We start from the raw sequence: 23,666 nt of genomic DNA on the forward strand, positions 1-23,666 counted from the left end.
CAGAGAAGTGTGTGTTTAGCGTCCCTTCCGGCAAGCTGCTGGGCTTCCTTGTGTCCCACAGGGGGATCGAGGCCAACCCATAGAAGGTCAAGGCCATTGAAGACATGAGTCCACCGCAAACCCTCAAGGAAATGCAGAAGCTTGCTGGACGGGTGACTGCGTTGGGACGCTTTATTTCCAAGTTGGGAGAGCGAGCCCTACCCTTCTTCAAGCTGATGAAGAAGAAGGGCCCATTCGAGTGGACCCCGGAGGCTGACCGAGCATTTCAAGACCTCAAGAGATGCCTGACTAGCCCTCCAGTGATGGTGGCACCGCGACCTCTCGAGCCCCTGGTGCTCTATCTTGCCGCCACTCCCTACTCCGCCAGCGCGGCTCTAGTGGCGGTTCGGGAAGAACACCAAGCCAAGGGCGCATCACGCCGAGCTGCACCCCCAGCAGAGACGACGCAAGACCAGGAGGGCGCCATAAGGGCCGCCGCAGTAACAATAGAAGAGCAAGCTTAGCAGGACGACGCTCTCGAACCCGCAAAGGCCTCGGCAAGCGATCAAGCGTGGGGGGCTCCACCACCTCAGGAGGCACCCCAACTTCCGGAAGACGCAAGCCTCATCAACACACCTACCCTCGTCGAGCACCCGGTATACTTCGTCAACACGGTGTTACGGGATGCAAGAGCACGGTACCCCATGCCTCAGAAACTCCTGCTTGCGCTCCTGGTGGCCTCATGAAAGCTGCGGCACTACTTTCAAGGCCACCCCATCAAAGTCGTCTCGGCCTACCCACTAGAGAGGGTGCTCAAGAGCCCCAACTCTGCTGGAAGGGTCGTTGAGTGGAACATCGAGTTGCAAGCATTCCAGTTGGAGTTCAGCACTACCAGGGTCATCAAGGGAGCCGCACTCGCTGACTTCGTGGCAGAATGGACAGACGCCCCGACGCTTGAAGTAGGCGAAGACCAGTCCCTGCTACCTCTTGAGCACTGCGTTGGTTTTCCCTTGAAGAGGAAAGGGTGATGCAGCAAAGTAGCGTAAGTATTTCCCTCAGTTTTTGAGAACCAAGGTATCAATCCAGTAGGAGATCACGCTCAAGTCCCACGCACCTACACAAACAAATAAGAACCTCGCAACCAACGCAATAAAGGGGTTGTCAAGCCCTTCACGGTCACTTACGAGAGTGAGATATGATAAGATAATATTTTTGGTATTTTTATGATAAAGAGAAATAAAGATGCAAAGTAAAATAAATGGCAAAGGAAATAACTAAGTTTTGGAAGATTAATATGATGGAAGATAGACCCGGGGGCCATAGGTTTCACTAGTGGCTTCTCTCAAGAGCATAAGTATTGCGGTGGGTAAACGAATTGCTGCCGAGCAATTGATAGAATTGAGCATAGTTATGAGAATATCTAGGTATGATCATGTATATAGGCATCACGTCCGCGACAAGTAGACCGAAACGATTCTGCATCTACTACTATTACTCCACACATTGACCGCTATCCAGCATGCATCTAGAGTATTAAGTTCATAAGAACAGAGTAATGCTTTAAGGAAGATGACATGATGTAGAGGGATAAACTCATGCAATATGATATAAACCCCATCTTTTTATCCTCAATGGCAACAATACAATACGTGTCTGATCCCTTTCTGTCACTGGGATCGAGCACCGCAAGATTGAACCCAAAGCTAAGCACTTCTCCCATTGCAAGAAAGATCAATCTAGTAGGCCAAACCAAACTGATAATTCGAAGAGACTTGCAAAGATAAACCAATCATACATAAAAGAATTCAGAGGAGAATCAAATATTGTTCATAGATAATCTGGATCATAAACCCACAATTCATCAAATCTCGACAAACACACCGCAAAAGAAGATTACATCGAATAGATCTCCAAGAGAATCAAGGAGAACTTTGTATTGAGATCCAAAGAGAGAGAAGAAGCCATCTAGCTAATAACTATGGACCCGTAGGTCTGAAGTAAACTACTCACACATCACCGCAGAGGCCATGGAGTTGATGTAGAGGCCCTCCGTGATCAATGCCCCCTCCGATGAAGCTCCAGAAAAGGCCCCGATATGGGATATCTCGGGTACAGAAGGTTGCTGCGGTGGAATTAGGTTTTTGTGGTGCTCCTGGATGTTTGGGGGGTACGTGGATATATATAGAAGGAAGAAGTACGTCGGGGGAGCAACGGAGGGCCCACGAGGGTGGAGGGCGCGCCCCCTGCCTCGTGGCTTCCTCCGTTGTTTCTTGACGCCCACTCCAAGTCTCCTGGATCACGTTTGTTGAGAAAATCATGTTCCCAAAGGTTTCATTCCGTTTGGACTCCGTTTGATATTCCTTTTCTTCGAAACCCTAAAGTAGGCAAAAAAACAGCAATTTGGGCTGGGCCTCCGGTTAGTAGGTTAGTCCCAAAAATGATATAAAAGTGTAAAGTAAAGCCCATTAACATCCAAAATAGATGATATAATAGCATGGAGCAATCATAATTATAGATACGTTGGAGACATATCAGTCCCTCTCGCTGGGAAGCGAGGTGCCCGATGACTAGGTCATGTATTTCGATGGTGCCTTCGCGCGCCAGGGCGCGGGGGCTGGAGCAGTGCTCATCTCGCCCACTCAGGACAAGCTCTACTATGCCGTGTAGCTCTGCTTCCAGCAGGGAGAGAAGGTCTCCAACAACATTGCAGAATACGAATGCCTCATAGCCGGCCTGAAGGCTGCAGCGGCACTGGGGGTAAAGCGTCTCACCGTCAGGGGCGACTCGCAGATCCTCGTCAACTTCTCCAACAAGGTATATGAGCCAAAGGACGAACACATGGAGGCATACCTTGCGGAAGTACGCAAGATGGAGAAGCAGTTCCTGGGCCTGGAGTTGCAGCACGTGTCCCGGGGAACCAACAAGGAAGCCGACGACATCGCCAGAAGGGCATCCAAGCGACAGCCCCAGGAGCCGGGCGTCTTCGAGGAGCGGCTCTTCAAGCCATCAGCAACGCCACCGCTTTCAAGAACAGCTCAGCCTCGGGAGGAACTCCCGCAGCCGCCTGCCACAGGAGCCCCAGCCTGTGGCCTGACCTCAGGAGTGCGCCTACTCTTAGCGCTCGAGCCCCATGAGGGATGCTGGACCAAGGAACTGAAGGAATACCTGGTGCAAGGGACGTTGCCGGAGAAGGAGGAGGACGCGGAGCGTGTGGCCCGGCAGGCCATGGCATACTGCATCCGGGACGGTGAGTTATACAGGAAGCGGCCAAATGACATTTCACTGCGTTGTATCTCCAAGGAACAGGGGAAAGAGCTGATATCCGACATACACGGCGGGGACTGCGGGCACCATTCGTCGTCGCGAACCCTCATCGGCAAGGCATTCCGCAACGGATTCTACTAGCCTTCGGCGCTCAATGACGCAGCTGAGCTAGTGATGTCCTACGAGGCCTGCCAATTTCACACCAAGCAGATCCATCAGCCAGCTCAGGGCCTCCAGACCATTCCACTCTCGTGGTCGTTCGCAGTGTGGGGGCTAGATATCCTAGGCCCGTTCCCTCGGACGCCTGGGGGCTACCGATACCTCTACGTCGCCATCGACAAGTTCACTAAGTGGGCGGAGGTTGAAGCCGTCCGCACCATCCCAGCTGGCTCTGCGGTCAAGTTCATCAAGGGCCTCGTGAGCCGCTTTGGGGTCCCCAACCACATCATCACCGATAATGGCTCGCAGTTCACTAGTAATCTCTTCAAGTCATATTGTGCTAACCATGGAACACAGATCTGCTACGCTTCGGTAGCGCACCCCAGGAGCAATGGCCAGGCCGAACGTGCCAACGCGGAGGTCCTGAGAGGCCTCAAGACCAGGACCTTCAAGAAGAAGCTCGAGGCCTGCGACAGGGGCTGGCACGATGAGCTCCAGTCCGTGTTGTGGTCCATCCGCACCAGCGCCACCAAGCCGACGGGCGAGACCCCGTTCTTCCTCGTCTATGGAGCAGAAGCAGTCCTCCCTCACGAGGTCAGACATCACTCCGCACGAGTCCTTGCATTTGATGAAATGCAGTAGGACGCCAGGCGGGGGATGGACCTCGTGCTGGGGGAGGAATGTCGTCGCGAAGCAGCACTACGGGCATCAAGATACCAGCAGGCGCTGCGGCGGTACCACTGTCGCAGCGTCCGCTCCAGGACGCTCGAGGTGGGTGACCTCGTCCTGAGGCGGGTCCTCTCCAAGGAAGGGCTGCATAAGCTCTCACCCATGTGGGAGGGCCCGTTCAAGGTCGTCCATGTCTCCAGGCCTGATGCCGCGCGCCTGGAGACATAGGACGAGGTACCCATCCAAAACGCTTGGAATATTCAGCACCTTGAGAAGTTCTACCCCTGAAGAAAGGCCTAGCGCCTGTGAAGAAGGCCCAGCGCCTGTGAAGAAAGGCCCAGTGCCTGTGAGGATCGCCGCCCGTGACACTCTCACATAATAACGAGTGGGGCTGTACACGCCCCGGAGTCTCAGGAGTGCCGCCCTTGGGCCTCGGGGGCTCCCTCCCACGTCTTAGTGGCAGCACTTAGCTCCGCGCTGGTGAGAAGACGTCGAAGACTAGACTAGGTGCCGGACGCGGCTTTTCATTTGCTTTCCGAAGTTGGCTCGCCTCTTTTTTATTGAAATTGGCTTTCTGGTGTCTCTTGCTGGTCCCGCCCTTTCGCTTTCTGCCTTTGTTTCTGCTTTCATTTCTTTGGTCGGCATGTACTCTCTCGCGCGTTCCGCGCGAGGGGGCTAAACAGGTACCTTCGTGAGCTTCACCTTCTAAGCTTCCTTCTTTTGTTTTCCGCGAGGTACCCTCATTCGAGCCCACAAGCTGGCGCACCTCTCTCTCTCTCTCAATCCGTGCCCCTCCGGTGCTGCGATATGAAGCGTTGGGTCAAGGCTGCGACCAAGCCTCGGGAGAACGATAAACCTCCTAACAATTTTTTTGCAGTTCCTAAGTGCCTATCAGGTCAAGGAAGCCTCGACAGGCACCAGGAAGCAAGCAAGCGCCCCGTGAGGAGGAGGCTACTCCAAGCAAGTCAAGCTAAGTTATCCCTACACAAAACGATGATGTTGCGACACAGCACAGGAGCAACAAACATAGCATGATGATTGAGATCATAGTTCGATACACGCCCCTCCGGGGCCCATTCTGGTTTCTTTTTGATGTAGGAAGGAAAGGAAGAACAAAATAAAAACGGCTTCTGCCCCTACATCGGTTCACGGGGGCAGGCTCCTGGCACCGTCCTGAGCTCAGCCCGACCCCTCCTTGCGCTTCACGGTGGCGCGTCGACGAGACGACCCACTGCTGCCCTCAAAGAGGGCGCGGCGGCTGGTCGTAACCACCGCTGCTGGGGATGTCGCTGGAGGAAGAGCCGCCGTAGTTGGACGAGACATGGTCGGCCCCAAGGGCGGGTTCGCCCTCGTCCTCATCACGACCATCTCCAAGGCCGAGCACCTCCTCGCCGTCGTTGACCTCGGGGCAGCACCCGACACGACGACCATCTTCCCCAAACACCCTCACGTAGAGGGTCGCATCACCGTCATACTTGAAATGGAGGGTGCACCGCGTGCCCAAGCCGCGCGCGGGGGCAAACGTCTGCCAGCCATGGGCCAGGGCTATGTTGCCCGCAACGGAGACCTCGACCATGACCCAGGAAGCCCTGCTGCAGCAGTTGTCCGCTTGCAGCCAGAGCCCGCCTGGACCCGAGGCTGGCAGCTCGTCGACGAAGAAACGCGAGAGCTGAAGCCAGTTGCCGGCCAGGTTCTCCGACTAGATGACAAACTCCGGCAGCACCTCCACCGAGTGGAAGCGCGGCCAGGGAGGCCGTGTGACCACGACACGTCTCCCTTCATCGACAGGACCGCCGCGATCGGAGTGGCCCCTACCATGCAAAGTGGCACCGTCACGGCTGTGCGGGGCTACGGCGGGGGTCGCGGTGTGCTTGCAGGGACGACCGCGTCCACGCTTGGGTGCCGGAGAGCCGAGCCCCTCGCGAGGGGCCTTCCCTTTCTCCATGGTGAAGAACCTCTTCGACGGCGCCATTGGTGTTGCAACTGGCGATGGACCAAAGAGTAAGAAGCAAGCAGAATGGGAAGAGATGGGCGATGGGGGCTCCGCCCCCACCTCCCATTTATAGCCAAAGGGAGGCCAACCGCCGGCCTCCATGACCTATAATAATGATGGTTTTCCCTTGCATGCAGCAGGGACTCGTCAAGTCAGGCAGTTGTCGAGGCATCGTGGGGAAGCGGAGACGCCCACGTCCAATCAACCGCCATGCGTCGACCAAGGTCGCAGGCTATTGGGGCCCGCGGTGCTCCGCGCTTGCTCCTTGGCTTCGCCTCGAAGCCAAGCCCGAGCGCGCCTTGGGCACGGGGGCTACTGTCGGGGTTCTGGGAACGGGGGTACCCAGACTTGCCTGCCTGCGGCCCACGGCGTGGCCCTGCGAGAGGGCCCGTACGACCCTTCTTCACCAGCAAGGACTCAAGACCCTCGCGAGGGGCCAAGCCTCGCGAGGCGAATGACGCAAGACCTCCTCAGGAGCGGCCTCACCAGGCTTGCTCGCGAGGGGCGGAGAGATCAAGGCCAGGCAAACCTCGCGAGGTTCCAGTGACGTAATCCATGACGACCAAGGCCAGGCGGGCGCCAGCGCGCACAGTGTCCTTGTTTCCTCTTTGATGCTAAGGAAGTAAGTGCAGGCGCGGAGTACCGAGGCGTCAAGCAAAGGTTTCCATATCGGTGCAACGAGACCAAGACCAGAAGGGCGGCAAGACGGAGGTCACCATGGAGCCCTAGACGGCGTCACCACCAGAGCCTATAACAGGTGAAGACCACTTTTGTCAAGATAAGTTGTACTAGCTGTCCCCTTTTGAATTGGCTGTTGTTGGCTCCCTTCCCGCTCAATATTTGGGGAGAGGACCAGGGCCTCTATAAATAGGATTAGCCACCACAGTAGGAGGGGGTGGAACAAGGCTGGAACTCATTCAGCACATCCTCTTACCCACCAAGCACAAGAAAACCTCTCCTCAGGAGGCTGTTCTTCCCCTTGTACTGTTCATCCTCAACCCAAGAGGCAATCCACCACCACACATTGGAGTAGGGTATTACACCACAACGGTGGCCCAAACCAGTATAAATCTTGTGTCCCTTGTGTTCCGAGTTCATCGAGTCAATACCTGATATCTTAGCGAAGCTAGGACGTGGATCGGTAGGGGGAGATCTTCACGCGCACCCCAGTGTTTGAACTGTTGAGATTAATTCTGTAAAAGGGAAATCTCCCCTTGCCCAACGGCCAAGCAGTTGCATCACGCGGACGCCTGTGTCCTGGCAACCGACGCATCTCTCTGGAACCGACGCCTCCTCTGGATCGTTGTGTCTCTCCAGGAGATATATAAGCGTCCTGTAAACCATCGTCAAGGGATTCGATCATTCTGCTTTAAAACACGTTATCAACATGTAGACAACCAGCGAGAGCGAAAGGCAACAAAGAAAGGAGAAGAGAGGGAGCACTTGCCGCCAGTGAGATGCCTGGCCTTGTTTCCTTCTTTCTCCGCCTGATCCGTGAGGACGGTCGTCGCTACCGTCGCCGATATCATGGCGTTGGTGGCCTCCGACGTTTCCGTCGCAGGATGCAGGCCGTTCGTCATTTCGGCCGTTGTGCTGCTGGCCGTTATGGTCACCGCGTCACTGGACGTGGCGCCCGTGGTGGTCACCGTGCCACTGGACGCGGCCACGGCGTTGACGGACACGTCGCTCCTGGTGCTCGCCACGCCCATGGGCATGGCCTTGGCGTTGTTGCGCGTGCGCCGTCTATGAACAGGGTGCTCGACCATGGCTTGTGGCCGGTCCGAGCGCCCTATGGTGCACAGCGCTGCACCCCACGGTTCTCCGCCTCCACCCCTCCTCCACCGGCAGGGTGGCTCCCGCCATCGACACCGACACCGGATGCCGTGGCCGCTGGCCCGAGCCGCCGCCTGCATGGCTATGCCCCGGTGCCCTTGCGCTTCGTGGTGGATGAGGAGGAGGCGCTCGCCTTCATCTCCGCGCCAACCGGTGCCTCCGGCGTCATCCGCCTTGGAGCCGGCATGGAGAACGCCAACGCCAACACCCCGCTTCAGCAGGAGATGGCAGGGGCTCGAGCAGTCGTGCCGCACGGCGCTTCGGGCGTCTCTTCGGGCATGTCGTCGCCGTAATCGACTACCGCCCCAGCCGCCGCCCCGGTTCATGGGCTCTAGTGAGCCTCGGCCTCGCTAGCGCCGCGCCAGAGGGTGCTCGCCCGGACCCCATCATCATCGTGTCTTCTTCGGACGAGGAAGGCTCGTCGGTGTTGCACCGGTGAACTCCGGCGCCGCGAGGGGCTGCGGCGGCCACTCCAGTCGCCGGCGCCATGCAGGGAAGGGGATCGAGCGGGTGGTGCGGTTTCGGGTCTCAGACCCTTATCCGTAACCACCGCCTCCTCCCTCTCTTATGCGGTGGGGCTGCGGGTGGACTGGCCAAAGGCCATGGAGGCCCATGCCCAGGCGCCTGATGTGTCCTCCAGCTGCCTCCTTTCTGGTCTGATTCATACTTTTTTCTTTTCTCTCTGTTTTATTAACAGTAGTACTAATTGTTGTATTTATGCAGTTTTAGACTATGTTTAGTACTGTTTAGTACTTAGATTGACTACTACTTACATTCTAGTCCTGTTTTAGATTTATTCTATGTCAGGACTTGTGTAATTATTAGTAGGTGTGTTTATATTATGTAATGGATTGCGTATAAATAAATTACCGGAGTTCATCTGGGAAGAATGACATGTTCCATGTGTTTACCACATCTCATTTTTATTGAACATGCTTTTGCGATTGAGATCTTCTCTCCCATATCAAACTTGCAAATTTTTGAATATTTCTCCCTCATCTTATTTGGAACCACAAGGTAATGAGTTGTGATCTACTGCTCATTTGCAGACTATCCTCTCTTACTGTGAGGTCTATGCTTTGTCATTCTCGACAAACGATTACCTCCAACACATATTCCTTATATCTGAATTGTAGCATACACAAGGTAATAGTGATGTAGCCTATTACTATGAGATCTAAGTGATCTTCAAAGTGTTATGTTCACACAATTGAGGTTGAGAATTTTTCAAGTTTACACTTGAGTGTCAATTTTTTGCATTCTTATTACACAACCATGATGGTTTTTAATTTACCACCCATAAATTAATTATCTCTGGTTTTCCCATGTAGGCAAAGATGACTGCTAAAGAATTTGAGGAGCTTGCTCTCAATGGCCACAATTATCCTACATGGGCTATGGACATCAAGATCAGTCTTGCGTCCCGTGGGATAGCGCGTGCAATACAACCCCCGGAGACTCCTCTCCTGGCTGGGGCCACGCTACTGATAGAACAGCAGAACTATGCTGCCTTATTCATCATAAGGCACCATATTCATCCAGATCTCAAGTCTGAGTATTTATAGGAGGAATCTCCTAGTACTCTGTTTCTGGCCCTCAAAACGAGGTATGAACAGCAGAAGGCAGTAGTCCTGCCCAAAGCACTCCATGATTGGAATCATCTCCGTCTTCAGGATTTCAAGTCCATTGGTGAGTACAATCATGTTGTTCATAAGATATGTTCCAAACTGCACTTTTGTGAGAAGGAACCTACTGAGGGGGAGAAGATAGAGAAAACTTTGTCTACTATGCTCCCTTCAGATAGGATCCTCCAACAGCAATAACGTGCTCGTAACTACACTGTCTATTCCGAGCTTATTCACATGTTACTTCAGGCTGAAAAGCATGATGAGCTACTCGCTAAGAATGGCTCTCAGCGCCTAGTTGGGGCACAACCTTTACCTGAAGTTCATCTGAATGTTGCAAATAGACAAAAGTTTAATGGTACCTCTCGAGGTAAACAATCCAATTCCGAGCATAAGTGAAAGCGCAATGGGAACATGAGATCTAGACACCCAGGCAAGGGAAAAGGCACTTCAAAGCCCAGGTTTGATAAATCTAAGCTTTGCAACAAGTGTGGATGCTACACGCATTCTACTGAAAAGTGCACAATGCCCAAGCATCTGGTTTTGTTGTACCAGCAATCTCAGGGACGCAAAGCACCTCAAGGGAAAAGGTTTGAAGCCAACTTCAACCTTCATCCGGATAGCGCAAAAGGAGCTGGTGATTTGCACGATGTTCCTCCTGTACCGAGCAACGCCATGGTTCCTTATTTGCCTGAGGATACTGCTGAAATGGAGAACACATTGATTGAGTACACCGCAAACAACGTGTTTGGCGACTTCGACTAGTCCCTCAATCTCCTAGTGATCTACTTAATTATGTCCATTTGTGATGATTGTAATAAGAAGATAAGTTTGTTGTTTTCTTTATATTGTATTGTATCAGCATATTTGATATAATAAAGATTGTATTCTATGTATTAACATGAGGTTTTCTTATTGAAAATTCTTTTGTTTTATATAGTTTTCTACGGGGACAATCCGATGGAAGAGGAATTATGCCTTGTGGACAGTGGTACCACAAACTCTATACTGAGGGAGATGAAATATTTCCAAACTCTGAAAAAGATGAATGGAGATATTCTAACTATCGCTGGATGCGATAAAATGATTGTTGGTACTGGACGTGCCATATTCACCCTCCCAAGCGGTACAAAAATGACGATTGCGGATGCTTTATTGTATCCCAACTCATCACGTACCCTGATCAGTTATCGAGATATTCGTAAGAATGGTTTTCATATTGAAACCCATGAAGACAACAAAGAGGAGTATCTACTCTTTACTAAAGATGACGGATATGGCAAAAAGGTACATGAGAAAATTCCTTCTATATCGTCTGGTTTGTACTATACGTACATCAAACCCGTGGAACATGTTGCATACAAAGTAATTTTTCAGAATGTTAACGCATTCCAAACCTGGCATGATCGCCTAGGCCATCCTGGAATAGGGATGATGAGAAAAATTACTAACAATTCCGTTGGTCATAATTTGCTTGAGCAAAATTTCCTCAATCTTCTGATTTTGTGTGCACATCTTGTGCCACGGGAAAGCTAATTTTGAGGCCCTCACACCTCAAAATACAAGCTGAACCACTTCAGTTCCTTGAACGTATTCAAGGAGACATTTGTGGTCCCATTCAACCATTATCTGGACATTTCTGGTATTTCATGGTTCTGATTGACGCATCTACACGATGGTCACATGTTTGTCTTCTATCCACACGAAACCATGCATTTGCCAAGATAATGAGGCAAGTCATTAAGTTGCAAGCCCATTATCCTGAAAGTCGAATTAAGTCAATTCGAATGGACAATGCTGTAGAATTCTCCTCACATGCTTTCAATGATTATTGCATGGCTTTGGGGTTTGAAGTTCAGCACTCTGTTCCATATGTCCATACGCAAAATGGTTTGGCTGAAGTATTGATTAAGAGGATCAAACTCATTGCAAGACCTTTGTTGACGAATTGCAACTTGCCAACCTCTTGTTGGGGTCACGCTGTTTTACATGCTGCTGACTTGATACAATTGAGGCCAACTGCATATCACAGTTCTTCCCCTCTGGAATTGGTACATGGAAATCCTCCAAGCATTTCCCATCTGCATAAGTTCGGATGTGCTGCATACATCCCGATCTCACCACCACAGCGGACATCTATGGGCCCACACAGGAAGTTGGGGATCTATGTGGGGTACAAATCGTCGTCGATTATCAAGTACTTGGAACCCCTAACTGGGGATCTGTTCATAGCCCGTCACGCCGATTGCATATTTAATGAGGAACATTTTCCGGCATCACGGGAGATTTCAAGTACTAGAAAGAATGCCCGGAAATTGATTGGAATGCTCATGCCATTTCATCCTCTGATCCACGTACCCATGAGACCGAACTTCAAGTTCGGAAGATCATTAATTTGCAACATCTTGCAAATAATCTGCCAGATTCATTTACTGATCTGAAAGGTGTTACAAAATCCTTAAATCCGGCCAGAAACGCGCCAAAAAGAGTGGAGGTACCAATAAAAACCACTCAACTCCCTATTTCCAAGAAGAGGAGTAGTAGTACGGCCTCTGACCTGGAGCATGCTTCTAGAAAGCAGCAAAGGAAATCGAGGAGAAAAACCTCGGAGTTAGTAAATGCAGGTCAACTCAACGTTGACAAACACCTAATGGGTAGTATACACCCAGTGGAAGGGAAACCTCCACAACCCAGTTCCAGTGTGCACAAACTGACTGGGACATTGGAACACCCAGACTCAATCGTATTGGGGAATCACGAAGAGTCACTAGGGGTGCAGGAAATTTCCATCAACTATGTTGATTCTGGAGAATCATTTGACCATAAGACTACGACTGTCGACATATATTTTGCTGAAAAGATTACAGATACCCTTCTCACTGATCATGATCCAAGGTCTATCGTTGAGTGCCAAAAGCGTCCCGACTGGCCTAAATGGAAGGATGCAATCCAAGCAGAAATTGCCTTGCTTAACAAAAGAAAGGTATTCACTAAAGCAATACCTACACCTCCTAGTATTTTCCCTGTGGGATTCAAATGGGTTTTTCTCCGAAAACGGAATAAGAACAATGAGGTGGTGAGATATAAATCAAGACTCGTAGCACAAGGTTCCACGCAGAAACCCGGCATTGATTTCACTAAAACATATTCTCCAGTGATGAGTGCAACCACTTTCCGATATCTTATATCTTTGGCAGTGCAAAATCATCTATCTATGCAGTTGATGGACGTCGTGACCGCATATCTTTACGGCTCACTAGATTCGGACATTTATATGAAGGTTCCTGATGGAATCTCAGTCCCGAATAAAAATGTAAAACGCAACATGTATTGTGTAAAGCTGAATAAGTCATTATATGGCTTAAGGCAGTCGGGACGGATGTGGTACAACCGACTCAGTGAGTTCCTTCTTCAGAAAGGTTACTCCAATAGTGCTGATTGCCCATGTGTTTCCATCAAGAAGTCCTCTACAGGATTTTGCATCATTTCTGTGTATGTTGATGATCTCAACATCATTGGCAGCACACCAGACATTGATGAAGCATGCAATCACCTAAAGATGGAATTTGAGATGAAGGATTTGGGTAAAACCAAAGTTTGCTTAGGTATTCAACTTGAGCACCTTCCCTCAGGAATCATGGTACAGCAATCTGCCTATATCCAGAAAATATTGGAGAAATTCAATATGGACAAATCCTATCCATCTAAAACTCCCATGGTGGTTCGATCTCTAGACGTAGATAAAGATCCGTTCAGACCAAGGGATGATGGAGAAGAGGTGTTGGGACCTGAAGTTCCATACCTTAGTGTTGGAGCGCTTATGTATCTTGCAAATTGCATAAGACCTGATATTGCATTTGCAGTGAATCTACTTGCTAGACATAGCGCAGCTCCCACCAAACGTCATTGGTCTGGAATGAAGAATATCTTTCGATATCTCCAAGGCACAAAGGATCTTGGTCTATTTTTCCAGTTCCAGAAAAATCAGGACTCTGATGTGATTGCCAGCTATTTGTCTGATCCCCATAATGCCAGATCTCAGACCGGCTTCGTGTTCCTACATGGTTGCACTGCTATATCATGGAAGTCTTCGAAATAGACTTTGGTGGCAACATCTACCAATCATTCTGAAATAATTTCATTATTTGAAGCAACATGTGAATGTGTATGGCTTCACAGAATGATAAACCACATACAACAGTCATGTGGAATGGGTTCGATAAAATCACCTACCATTATCTATGAAGATAATGCGGCCTGTGTTGCGCAGATGCAAACAGGATACATCAAGAGTAATATCACCAAGCATATTTCTCCTAAATGGTTTTCCCCCATAATCTTCAGAAAATCGGGGAAATAAGCATTCTGCAAGTCAAATCATGCGACAACCTTGCTGATTTATTTACCAAGTCTCTACCAAATTCTACGTTTCAGAAATGTGCTCATGGAATTGGTATGCGAAGACTTAGGGACTTGCAGGTGTCAGGGAGAGTCTCTTCTTGAGATATCCTTATTTTAATGACATCACATTATGCTATCTTTCTTTGTGAGTATGTGTTCCAGGATCTCAAAGATTTTATGAAGAACTTTCGAAGGAGAATCTTTTGAGATGATAGAGCTTCCCGGACAATCGTGAAGATGATTCTACATGATCAAGCGTAGATTAGGGGGGTGTTGAGATTAATTCTGTAAAAGGGAAACCTTGCCCAACGGCCAAGCAGTTGCATCGCGCGGACGCCTGTGTCCTGGCAACCGACGCATCTCTCTGGAATCAACGTCTCCTCTGGATCATCGTGTGTCTCCAGGAGATATATAAGCATCCTGTAAACCATCGCCAAGGGATTCGATCATTCTGATTTAAAACACGAACCTTGAGGGTTTTGCCGGAACCCGTGATCCGACACTATAGGTATTAATGTAAGTATCATAATATAATTAATACATTTGATGCATGAATTGATGTGAATTTTTGTTCCCATTGCATGTTGTTGACCACTTGACCTTTAAGCAGACATTTGGAATGCAGGATTTTTGCAAGATTTTCATAGAAATTTTGCTTTTACAACTACCCTAGAATCTATCCTTCTTTTCACATTTTGTAGGATCCCAAACATTTTCTTAAACATCATGTTTCAATCTTTTTTCAGAAGTTTCTTGAGTTTTTCCTATCCTAAATGTAGGGGTCTAATTTTGAACATATTCACAGTGTATGAATATGGTAGACCTTTTTCTTTAGACATGAGCATACTCCAAGCTTGCAAAAGCCCAGCTAGAAAAGCCAAGTCCAATCCCAAGCCAACCAGATCCAATCCATGGCCCAGAAAATAGCATGTTTTCTAGAAAAAGTAGTTGAATGATTTCAAGGGCAAAATAATGCTCCCTACGTCTAGAATTAGTTGACGGTTAAACAGATGAGTAAAAGATTTGCCTGCAAAAAAAAATAAACCTATTTTTAAAAATACAAAAAATAACTCTTATTGGACTAGACTTCAGGCAGAAAAGTGAAGCCCAAGCCCAGCCACAGGCCAAGACACCAGGCCAGGATGTCCATGCCAGGATTACTACATGGGTTGATGAAACCCTAACCGATTGCCACCTTCAACGATGCGACAAATACACATGAAAATAAAATGGTATGATATGCAAAGAAATCAAGAAAACACTTTAAATAAATCTATCAAGCATACCCTGAGCCCCGAGGGCCAGACTGAGCGTCCTGACTAAATCGTTCCAGCCAGACAGCTTCATTGGTCCATTTCAAGTTTTCAACAGCATTTTTCTAAGCAGAAACACACACCCCTTTCACATATGGAAGAATATATAGGCTCGGATAAGCTTGCACAACACAAACATTGCAAGTGTTGTAAGCTTCAAAGAATTGTAGTACTTGAACTCAAAAACTGTTCAGCAGCTGAAGCGATAGCAATCTTTCCCCTCCAGGATTACACCTTCCACCGTCTTGTGTGCTCAGCACACAGCATCTCCAGGACAGAATTGAACTACTCAGTCCATGTAGCGCCCAACATCTTCGACATAAAACTGTAACGGTCCGCGGCCTCATCAATCTGAAATTGAACCCAAGGCATGCAATAAATAAGTGAATAAGTGAAACTAAAACATAACTCTAGGATTTGAGAAGCGGTTTTGCACAAACCAATTTTTTAGTCGGCCTGCCAGCTCCATGCCCTGACTTGCGGTCAATGCGACCAACTATTGGGTTGGTCTGCGGGCTGTTCTCAATGCTAGTGCACAAGACATGCTGCATTGTCTGTGAATAGCAAGCAAAGCAAAAGGTGTAAGAACAGTAAACACGCAAGGAAACACACTAGCTAATCATCAGATAATGCTTAGATATTCAAGATAGTTTGCAACATCCGTCATCAAACAGGAACGCACACAGGTGAAGGTTTGTAATTACAAGAACTTATAGTTAGGGTCTGATCATGGTTTCAGCAAAAGTAGCACCTGCATATTGCTTGACAGTCTAGTTCCATGTGACAACACACCAAATTTCTCACTGACACACTACAAATGACATGGTTGTAAAACTGATTTGCACTGTAAATGACAAATAAGAACCACAATAAATTGTCTTCATTTGCATTTTGCACTGAAAAACAATTATCATTAAACTGCAAAACAACAATACAACCAAAAGACAATCTACATTTCTTCAAAATATGATGGTAACCTAACCTCTACGAGTCAAAAGTACAGAACACCCAAAGATCCTATTAAGAGCACCCAAAACTATGAGAAAACGAGTCAGAAGTAGATGCAAGATCAAATGCAAAAAGAGAACCAGGAGAAGTTGCTACTTGTTCATTAGAAAGTCAGCCTTTAGTTGAATACCATTCAGGTACTTTCTGAAAATATATATTTAGGAAAAGAGTCTATATGATGTTTATGTTTGTGCAGTTTATCAAATCACAAAGTTGTTAACTTATCCAACAAACTCAGTGATACTCATGTGACCAACAACTTGATCCCTGGACAACTGAAAAGGTCTTATAAAGCTTAAAGTTTCCACTTTTGCATGGATTAAGACATTGTTTTACAGTATGAAGTAAGAAAAAGATATCTATTGATAGCTGTGTTTGGCTTTTCATCATGTGGTTATGTTTACCCAGTGAATTATTATGTTGATGTATTTGAATAATGAACAATAATGGAGTTCAGACTACAGGACAGAATAAACTAAAATAAAACATAACTGCCCCTGTGACAAACAACAAGAGTGCAAAATCAAAGAGGTAGATACAATATTTTCCACATTCACATGATACAAGTTAAACTATATCATATCTATGCCATCAATTTTCATATCGAATAGAATACTAAGTAGTAATGGAGGATTCCATTAGCATGGAAAGGAGAAACAGACACAGGAATTCTACTTACAGCCAACAACTTCAGCGAGTGCAATGGCACAACGCGATCATCATGATCAGCTGTCAACAGCATGGTTGCTGGATACTGACAATTATCACCAAAGCTTTGCTCCCAAGGTCTCTTCACGTTATGAAGGGGAGAATATCTAGTAAATGTCCACCAGTAGTACAACACATTAAGTATGCAAAAAAAAACGTCAAGAATAATTTACTAGAGCAAATGCAAGAATGATGAAACAAATATGAATTGAACACTTAGGAAACAAAACAATTAGATCAACCACCAGAGCAATAGAAAATCACTCCCTAATCATATCTCCAAGTAATGAGCAAGTCCACTTTTACTGTCTGGTCCTAAAGACGGCGTTTTGCTGATCGTGTTGTACTGTAGGGATCATGCACAACTGTTGATGTGAGGTGAGCTGTACCAGTAATTGGAAACTGGAGGGATCATTCTATTGTTGGTTAGGTTTATTTATTTTTAGATATATTCCTATACTCTATCAACATCTACATCGTGTGAGAATCTATGCGATAAATTTTTTCAAGTAACATTCAATTAATCAGAGCATATTTTCCCCTATCTAATGGGAGCAAGTGTGGTCTGATTCCATCAAATCTCTCCTACTTAAAAAGCATGAAAGGTTTTTAATGGTGTTACGGGCCAGGGGTGCCTCGCCTTGCTGGTTACCAGCCCAAGGCCCCCTAGGTCGGTTCCGCCCTGGGCCATCAGTCTGGCCCATGGGCCTCGTAGGAGAAGACTCTGGAAGCCTTGCCGTTGAAAGCAAGGAAGCCAGAGCCATGGAGGACTCCCCTCTACCGACGTATCCGACTAGGTTGTGTAAAACCTAGGGGCCCCTATATGTTATATAAGCCGGGACCGAGCTAATCGATAGATCATCATACAATCCTTGAATTTTACCTGTACTTTGTACACCCCAATCGCAATATACACGGAGGAGGAGTTGGGTTTACCTCTATCAGAGGGTCCGAACCTGGGTAAAATCGCCTCATGTTTTTCTCCTCCGACCTAATCACCACTGGGATACCCTACCAAGGGATCTACCGGAATCAACTCCGACAGTGGTGGCCCATGCAGGTCTTGCGTGGTGAACGCAGAGGTTTGATGGGATCTCTGATGGACGTCAGCGATCCCATCAAACCTCTGCGTTCACCACACTAGATCTGAATGGGCCACCACTGTCGGAGATGATTCCGATCCCATTAAACCTCTGCGTTCACCACACTAGATCTGAATGGGCCACCATTGTTGGAGATGATTCCGGCAGATCCCTCGGTAGGGTATCCCAACGTGGTATATTAGTTCAGAGGGGAAACATGAGACAACTTTACCCAGGTTCAGGCCCTATGATAGAGGTACTCCTGCTCTGTGTATATTGGGATTGGGGTAAAACCAAAGGATTATATGATCCATCAACTAGCTCGGCCCCGGCTTATATAACATACCGCGACCCCTAGGGTTACACAACCTAGTCGGCTATCTCCGTGAAGGGGAGTCCAGTGGAGGACTGCTCCGGCTGCTTCAAGACTCTTCTCCTATGAGGCACATGGGCCGGACTGATGGCCCAAGGCAGAACCGACCTAGGGGTCCTCAGGCCGGCCTACTTGGGCTGGTAACCAGCAAGGTGAGGCACCCCTGGGCCATAACACCATCACAAGGTATTCAAAGGAGCTCTCAAGGTTAATAGGATTGAGCGTCTCATTTTTGCTTTTTGCGTATCGAACGACTGATCCGTGCGCCGCCTCATATAGTCAGCACGACAAAGTTAACATAAATCCCGAATCAGTTTACTAGTAAATCCCTAGCCGGTTACAACTATAACCCAGGGTGCCAGGTAGATACAGGTTTTGGAGTACGATGATACAGGTTTTGGAGTATGATGGTGCGTCCCCGTGTAGAAGTCGGAGTAATCGGCCTGGTCCGATACCTATATTTAACCTAGTAGGTTGTAGGATCTGGTCATCCGGGCGGTCTTGTAACAGAAAATGACATGCATTTGGGTACGCGTGTGAGATTTATTTATTTTCTGATTTCTGAAACCAAGGGGAAGAGAGCGAGGCCAAATGTGCAACTCAATGGAAGTATTAGCACATGAGCTATTTTGATAAAGTTAGCTCCCAGCATGTGTCTAATTACATAGTAATTAATTAGGTGCTCCGCACCACCTCCTCTTTACTACGGGTCCAAGCTCCACCACTGCCAAAAGATCAATACTAATGTGGCATGGCAATATTGTACGTGACCCCACAACCAATGCAGTAATGACTATATAATGTCTAAACTAATAGTGATAAACAGGTATATGGAAACAACAGAAACTCCCATACTTGATAAGCCAGCCGAATTCTTCTTCCTTATCTGAACAACCATAATCTGTAGTCCAGGCATGACCTACAGAAAACATCAAGCATCTATTGATAAGCTGTATAAATAAATAGAGGTAAAGTACAGCTAATCACCAAATCCACAACAGAACTAGAAAATACCGATTGTGAACTTGTGAAACCGAAGCATATCCATGACACCAACATGAGCCAGGGCACACCCAAAAAGGTCAGGCCGCTGCAACACAGTGCAGGTTAAAGATATGCATGCCAAATATTGTATTCTGATATTACCATAAGATAAACTTGAAAAGCTCATGTAGCTTTGTCATAAAATGAGGATTTACTCTAACCTGGTTAATACAAGCAGCAATTAGAAGACCACCATTGCTTCCACCTTCAATACATATTTTCTTGTTACTTGTGTAACCAGAAGAAATAAGTTGTTCCGCACAAGCAATGAAGTCATCAAAACAATTCTGTTTCTTTGCAAGTGCTCCAGCTTTGTGCCACTCCTCCCCATATTCTCCACCACCCCGGATGTTCGCAATGCAGACAACAGAACCCATGTTCTTGCATAGGACAAGACGACTAACACTGAAAGAAGGGGTAATGCTTATGTTGAATCCACCATAACCATATAGCAAAGTTGGATGTGATCCATCGAGTTCGATATCTTTCTTCGACATTATGAACATGGGAATCTTGGTTCCATCCTTACTAGGGACAAAAATCTGAAAAATCAATAGTTAACAAAATTAAAACAGTAATAGTAAAGCGGTAAGATTTCAAGACAAGACAAAAAAGAGGCTACGGGCTTAAAAATATTTAGAAGAGAGAGATCTCCAACAAAAACGGAAGTTGTCACTCCGCTGGGCCTGGATCAATGAACCAGTTTGACAAACAGAAACTCCCGGTGACTGGTGGGAGTTTCGGTTTAGCTCTGCGATTGCAGTGCGCTTATGCTTTTTGCATGGATTGTGTACATTCACAAAACAGGGGAAACCTTTGCCTTGAGAAAATGACAAAATAGAACTAGATAAAAACCAGCTGTGCCAGAAAACACCAAGAATCAGCAACATTACCCAAAGGCAAGAACTAGGGGGAAATCCAATTGAGTTTGCCCTGTCGATACTTTTAAAAATAGATTTTACTCAAGACAACGTAACTTGCGAGAATGACAAACTCTTTTTTAAACCTAAAAAAAAATTGGATTTGAGTTGGTAATTTGTTAAAACTCAAAAAAAATCCTCACTTTTTTATGTTTAAATACTTTAATAGAAGTTGTAATTACCATCTACTTAGATCGGTGATCTTAGTTAGCTATTATCTTATATTAAATGTTTAAAAATTAGAGGATGCATGACATACCTGCTTAACTTCAAAGCTTGTGCGATCAAACCCAGGAACTGAAATTTCTCGGAAGGTCTTCATTTCAGGGATTGTAGATGCTAAGTTACACCTATAAATAATACCCGGAGAAAGAAAGCTCGTGAAGCCAATAAAAACTTCCTTGTCTTCCCGTCTACAAGAGATCTCTGAAACAGAACCAATCTCTAGAGGCAACTGATGAAGCAAATTTCCAGTTATAAGGTCTCTTATCTGCAGAGTATGTTTAACATCTGACATGTAACACACCACCAACTGGTTTCCATTAACCGCGTCAGCTGACTCGAGCACATCTCTTTCATGCTCAGGAAGAACATCAGTCCACGCCTCTGGCTTTTTTATATTTACCCTTACCAGCTTATTCTTTGGAGCATTTTTATTGGTCAGGAATGTAAATTCATCACCATCGTTTGCCACAACTTGATATTGAGCATCAAAGTTGTCTATAAGCTTGACAAATGGAAGCATTTCCTTTGTCTCTCTGAAACCCTCTAATCCATGAGGAAGTGAAGAAATTTCACAGTAGTATAGCTTGTTGACAGGATCACAACCATCATAGGTACCCAGTATGATGTACTGCCAACAAAACATAAGGTTAAGATAACTATCTTCTCTACGAAATATATAGCTTCCAAGACATTTCACTAATTAAATAGTTGAAGGTATAAGTCCATAGTCCCCCTACCTTTTGTGATTAGCAGAACATACGGAAACTACTTAAAAAGCATGCAGATTACACCCTCATTGAAATACTAGTGTGCTGTTTTAGGCACTGTATTCTTGCAATTTTAGTCCTTCTCTATTGCTAGATTTATTATATTTGGTGCTGGCCAAATGTGAGTAAATCATTAAAGAATTAGGATGAAAACTTATTATATTTGGTGCTGCCCAAATGTTTAATGATATGTTTTAAATCATACATTCAAAGATATTATTTTGAAAATTAAATGAAGATACATGACATTTGTGCAAATAATAGTAATATATGAATGAACAAATTGGGGTAGGCAAATAATAGTAATATATGAATGAACAAAAAGTGAATCTTTATTGTAACTATAAAAGGGCATATGGTATGCAATTTGTTAGGTACTAAAATCTTTTAGGGTCGTTAATCTGAAGACACGAATGGAGATTTTGACAACCATGACATAGACACACTGAAAAGAAAATGAAGAACCAGTATGGTCTAAGAGAGGGAAGGGAAATACCTTTCCATCTTCAGTGACCGATGCACCAAGGGAATGTTTGGGGTTTTCAGGATCTTTCCAGCATAGTATATCCTCTGACTGATCAGACCCCAAGATATGGTAATATATCTGATGATTAAGATTGATATTTGTCTCGGTTCCAGCATCCAATTCCACTCTGACAAAAGGAATGACAAGAATTAAGAAGTGGGTACTACATTATAAAAAGGTAGAAAGTCCGTAGACCTACCCAGGCGCAGGATATCGGCCATAGAAAAACCCTTTTCCGTCATGTGTCCAACTTATAGATGAGAACTTCACCTGCATCATAGATAGCCACATGTAGGATTTCATGAAAAATTAGGAGAAGCAACAGGTAAGCACAGTACTGTTCAGACAAAAAAGAAACGATTCTACTAAGGTGCAATAGCGAGTTGCAAATCTACTTACCCAAGACAATTTGTCAGGCATATCCTGCCTGTCTGCAATGCCCATAACGCGAATAGTGATCCAGTCACTGCCACTCTCACTTAGCCCGTAAGCGATGTACTTGCCATCCTCGCTAATAGAATACGTTGAAAGAGCAACAGTTCCATCCTTGCTTAGAGTGTTTGGATCCAAGAGGACCTCCGCCTCTGCTTCCAAATCATCCTGCATTGTCACGGCATAGCACGGTCAAACTAGTGTACCAGCTCATCAAGAGCGTACTGGAGCAACACGATTTGAACAGAGACACACGGTAGTGGTGAAACTACAATCAGAAACAATAATAATCAGATAATGGCGTGTGGCATATTCCTACTCGGGGAGCTGCACGTGACACCAGATCACCACCATCACTAATCAGGGGCCAGCACGGGAGTGACAGGGAAGCATGTAGATGCATGATATTTAACTCCATTATCGATGCAAAGCTCGATCTGGGCGTGTGGCGGGCAGGCGCACCTGCACGTAGAGGACGCTCTGGGCCTGGAGGCCGGAGTTGTGGAAGTGGAAGTACTTGTCGCCGCGGCGGAAGGGCGCGGCGTGGCGCGGGTGGTCGAAGAGGCGCGTGACCTCGCGGCGCAGGCCCTCCCTGTCGGCGCAGCCGGCGAGCACCGACTCGGCCAGCTCCGCCTGGGCCGCCACGAACTCCTTGGTCTCCTCCGAGTCCGGGTCCTCCAGCCTGCGACCGCGAAGCGCAGTCAGTCAACCAACCAAACCCCGAAGACCAACAGGGAAAAAAATCGCAGTCAATCTTACCAGCGGTAGGGGTCGGGGATCTGGGCGCCGTGGTAGGTGTCGACGACGGACTCGTCGCGGCGGACGGGCGGGTAGGCGAGGCGCACGGCGTCCCCGGCGACGGAGCCCATGGCGGCGGCGCGCGGGAGGTGGGGTGGGCCGGGGCGACTGGACGGGGGCAGCGAGAGGTGGGAGGGGGACTTCGAAGTGGAGGGACGGCGTTGTGGCGGAGGGAGCAGGCGGCGGAGGGGGCGAAGGGATTTAAGTAGAAGCATTGTTAACTGCGAACTGCCGTGGCGTGCTGGGTGCGGCCACACGCAGCGCCGACTGGGACGGAGGAGGTTTGTTGGCCACGAGCGTGTGTGGGTCGATGACGTGTGGGCCGTTGGGTGGCGGATTGGTGGTCAATATCTTGCTTGACTCGGGTAGTCAGAGCCGGGCGTCAATTGAAAAGGGGAGAGATTCCTATTGGAACGGGCACTCCCAGGGAAATCGGTTGGAGCTGCAAGATTTTTTTAATAACATACACAAGGATACAATTTGTAGCTCGAAAGCACGTGGACTGTCGCGTCGACCTCCATCTACGACGAGGAGGTGCCTAACTCTT

The 23,666-nt window shown here is 47.4% G+C and overlaps 2 protein-coding genes and 1 pseudogene across 2 annotated transcripts; 2 read left to right on the forward strand and 1 right to left on the reverse strand.

Annotated features, from left to right (window-relative positions):
- The first annotated feature begins 2,847 nt into the window (after positions 1-2,847).
- Positions 2,848-3,384, forward strand: LOC147964058 (uncharacterized). Its single transcript, XM_087529812.1, has one exon. The coding sequence runs from the start codon at positions 2,848-2,850 to the stop codon at positions 3,382-3,384; it is 537 nt and encodes a 178-aa protein (XP_087385938.1).
- A 5,850-nt stretch (positions 3,385-9,234) lies between these two features.
- Positions 9,235-10,287, forward strand: LOC147964059 (uncharacterized; annotated as a pseudogene).
- Positions 10,288-15,173: 4,886 nt separating this feature from the next.
- Positions 15,174-23,369, reverse strand: LOC125512679 (uncharacterized). Its single transcript, XM_048677770.2, has 12 exons — positions 23,081-23,369; positions 22,784-23,003; positions 22,289-22,489; positions 22,089-22,159; positions 21,860-22,016; positions 20,631-21,224; positions 19,613-19,993; positions 19,422-19,497; positions 19,263-19,326; positions 16,924-17,059; positions 15,677-15,790; positions 15,174-15,587 (listed from the first exon to the last, which is right to left on the reverse strand). Exons 1-12 carry the CDS (start codon positions 23,332-23,334, stop codon positions 15,522-15,524), a joined length of 2,334 nt encoding a protein of 777 aa, XP_048533727.1. The 5' UTR covers positions 23,335-23,369; the 3' UTR covers positions 15,174-15,521.
- Between the last annotated feature and the right edge of the window lie 297 nt (positions 23,370-23,666).

This window comes from Triticum urartu, chromosome 6A, assembly GCF_056163025.1.
Source record: "Triticum urartu cultivar PI428250 chromosome 6A, HENAU_Tu73, whole genome shotgun sequence".
Lineage (NCBI taxonomy): Eukaryota > Viridiplantae > Streptophyta > Magnoliopsida > Poales > Poaceae > Triticum > Triticum urartu.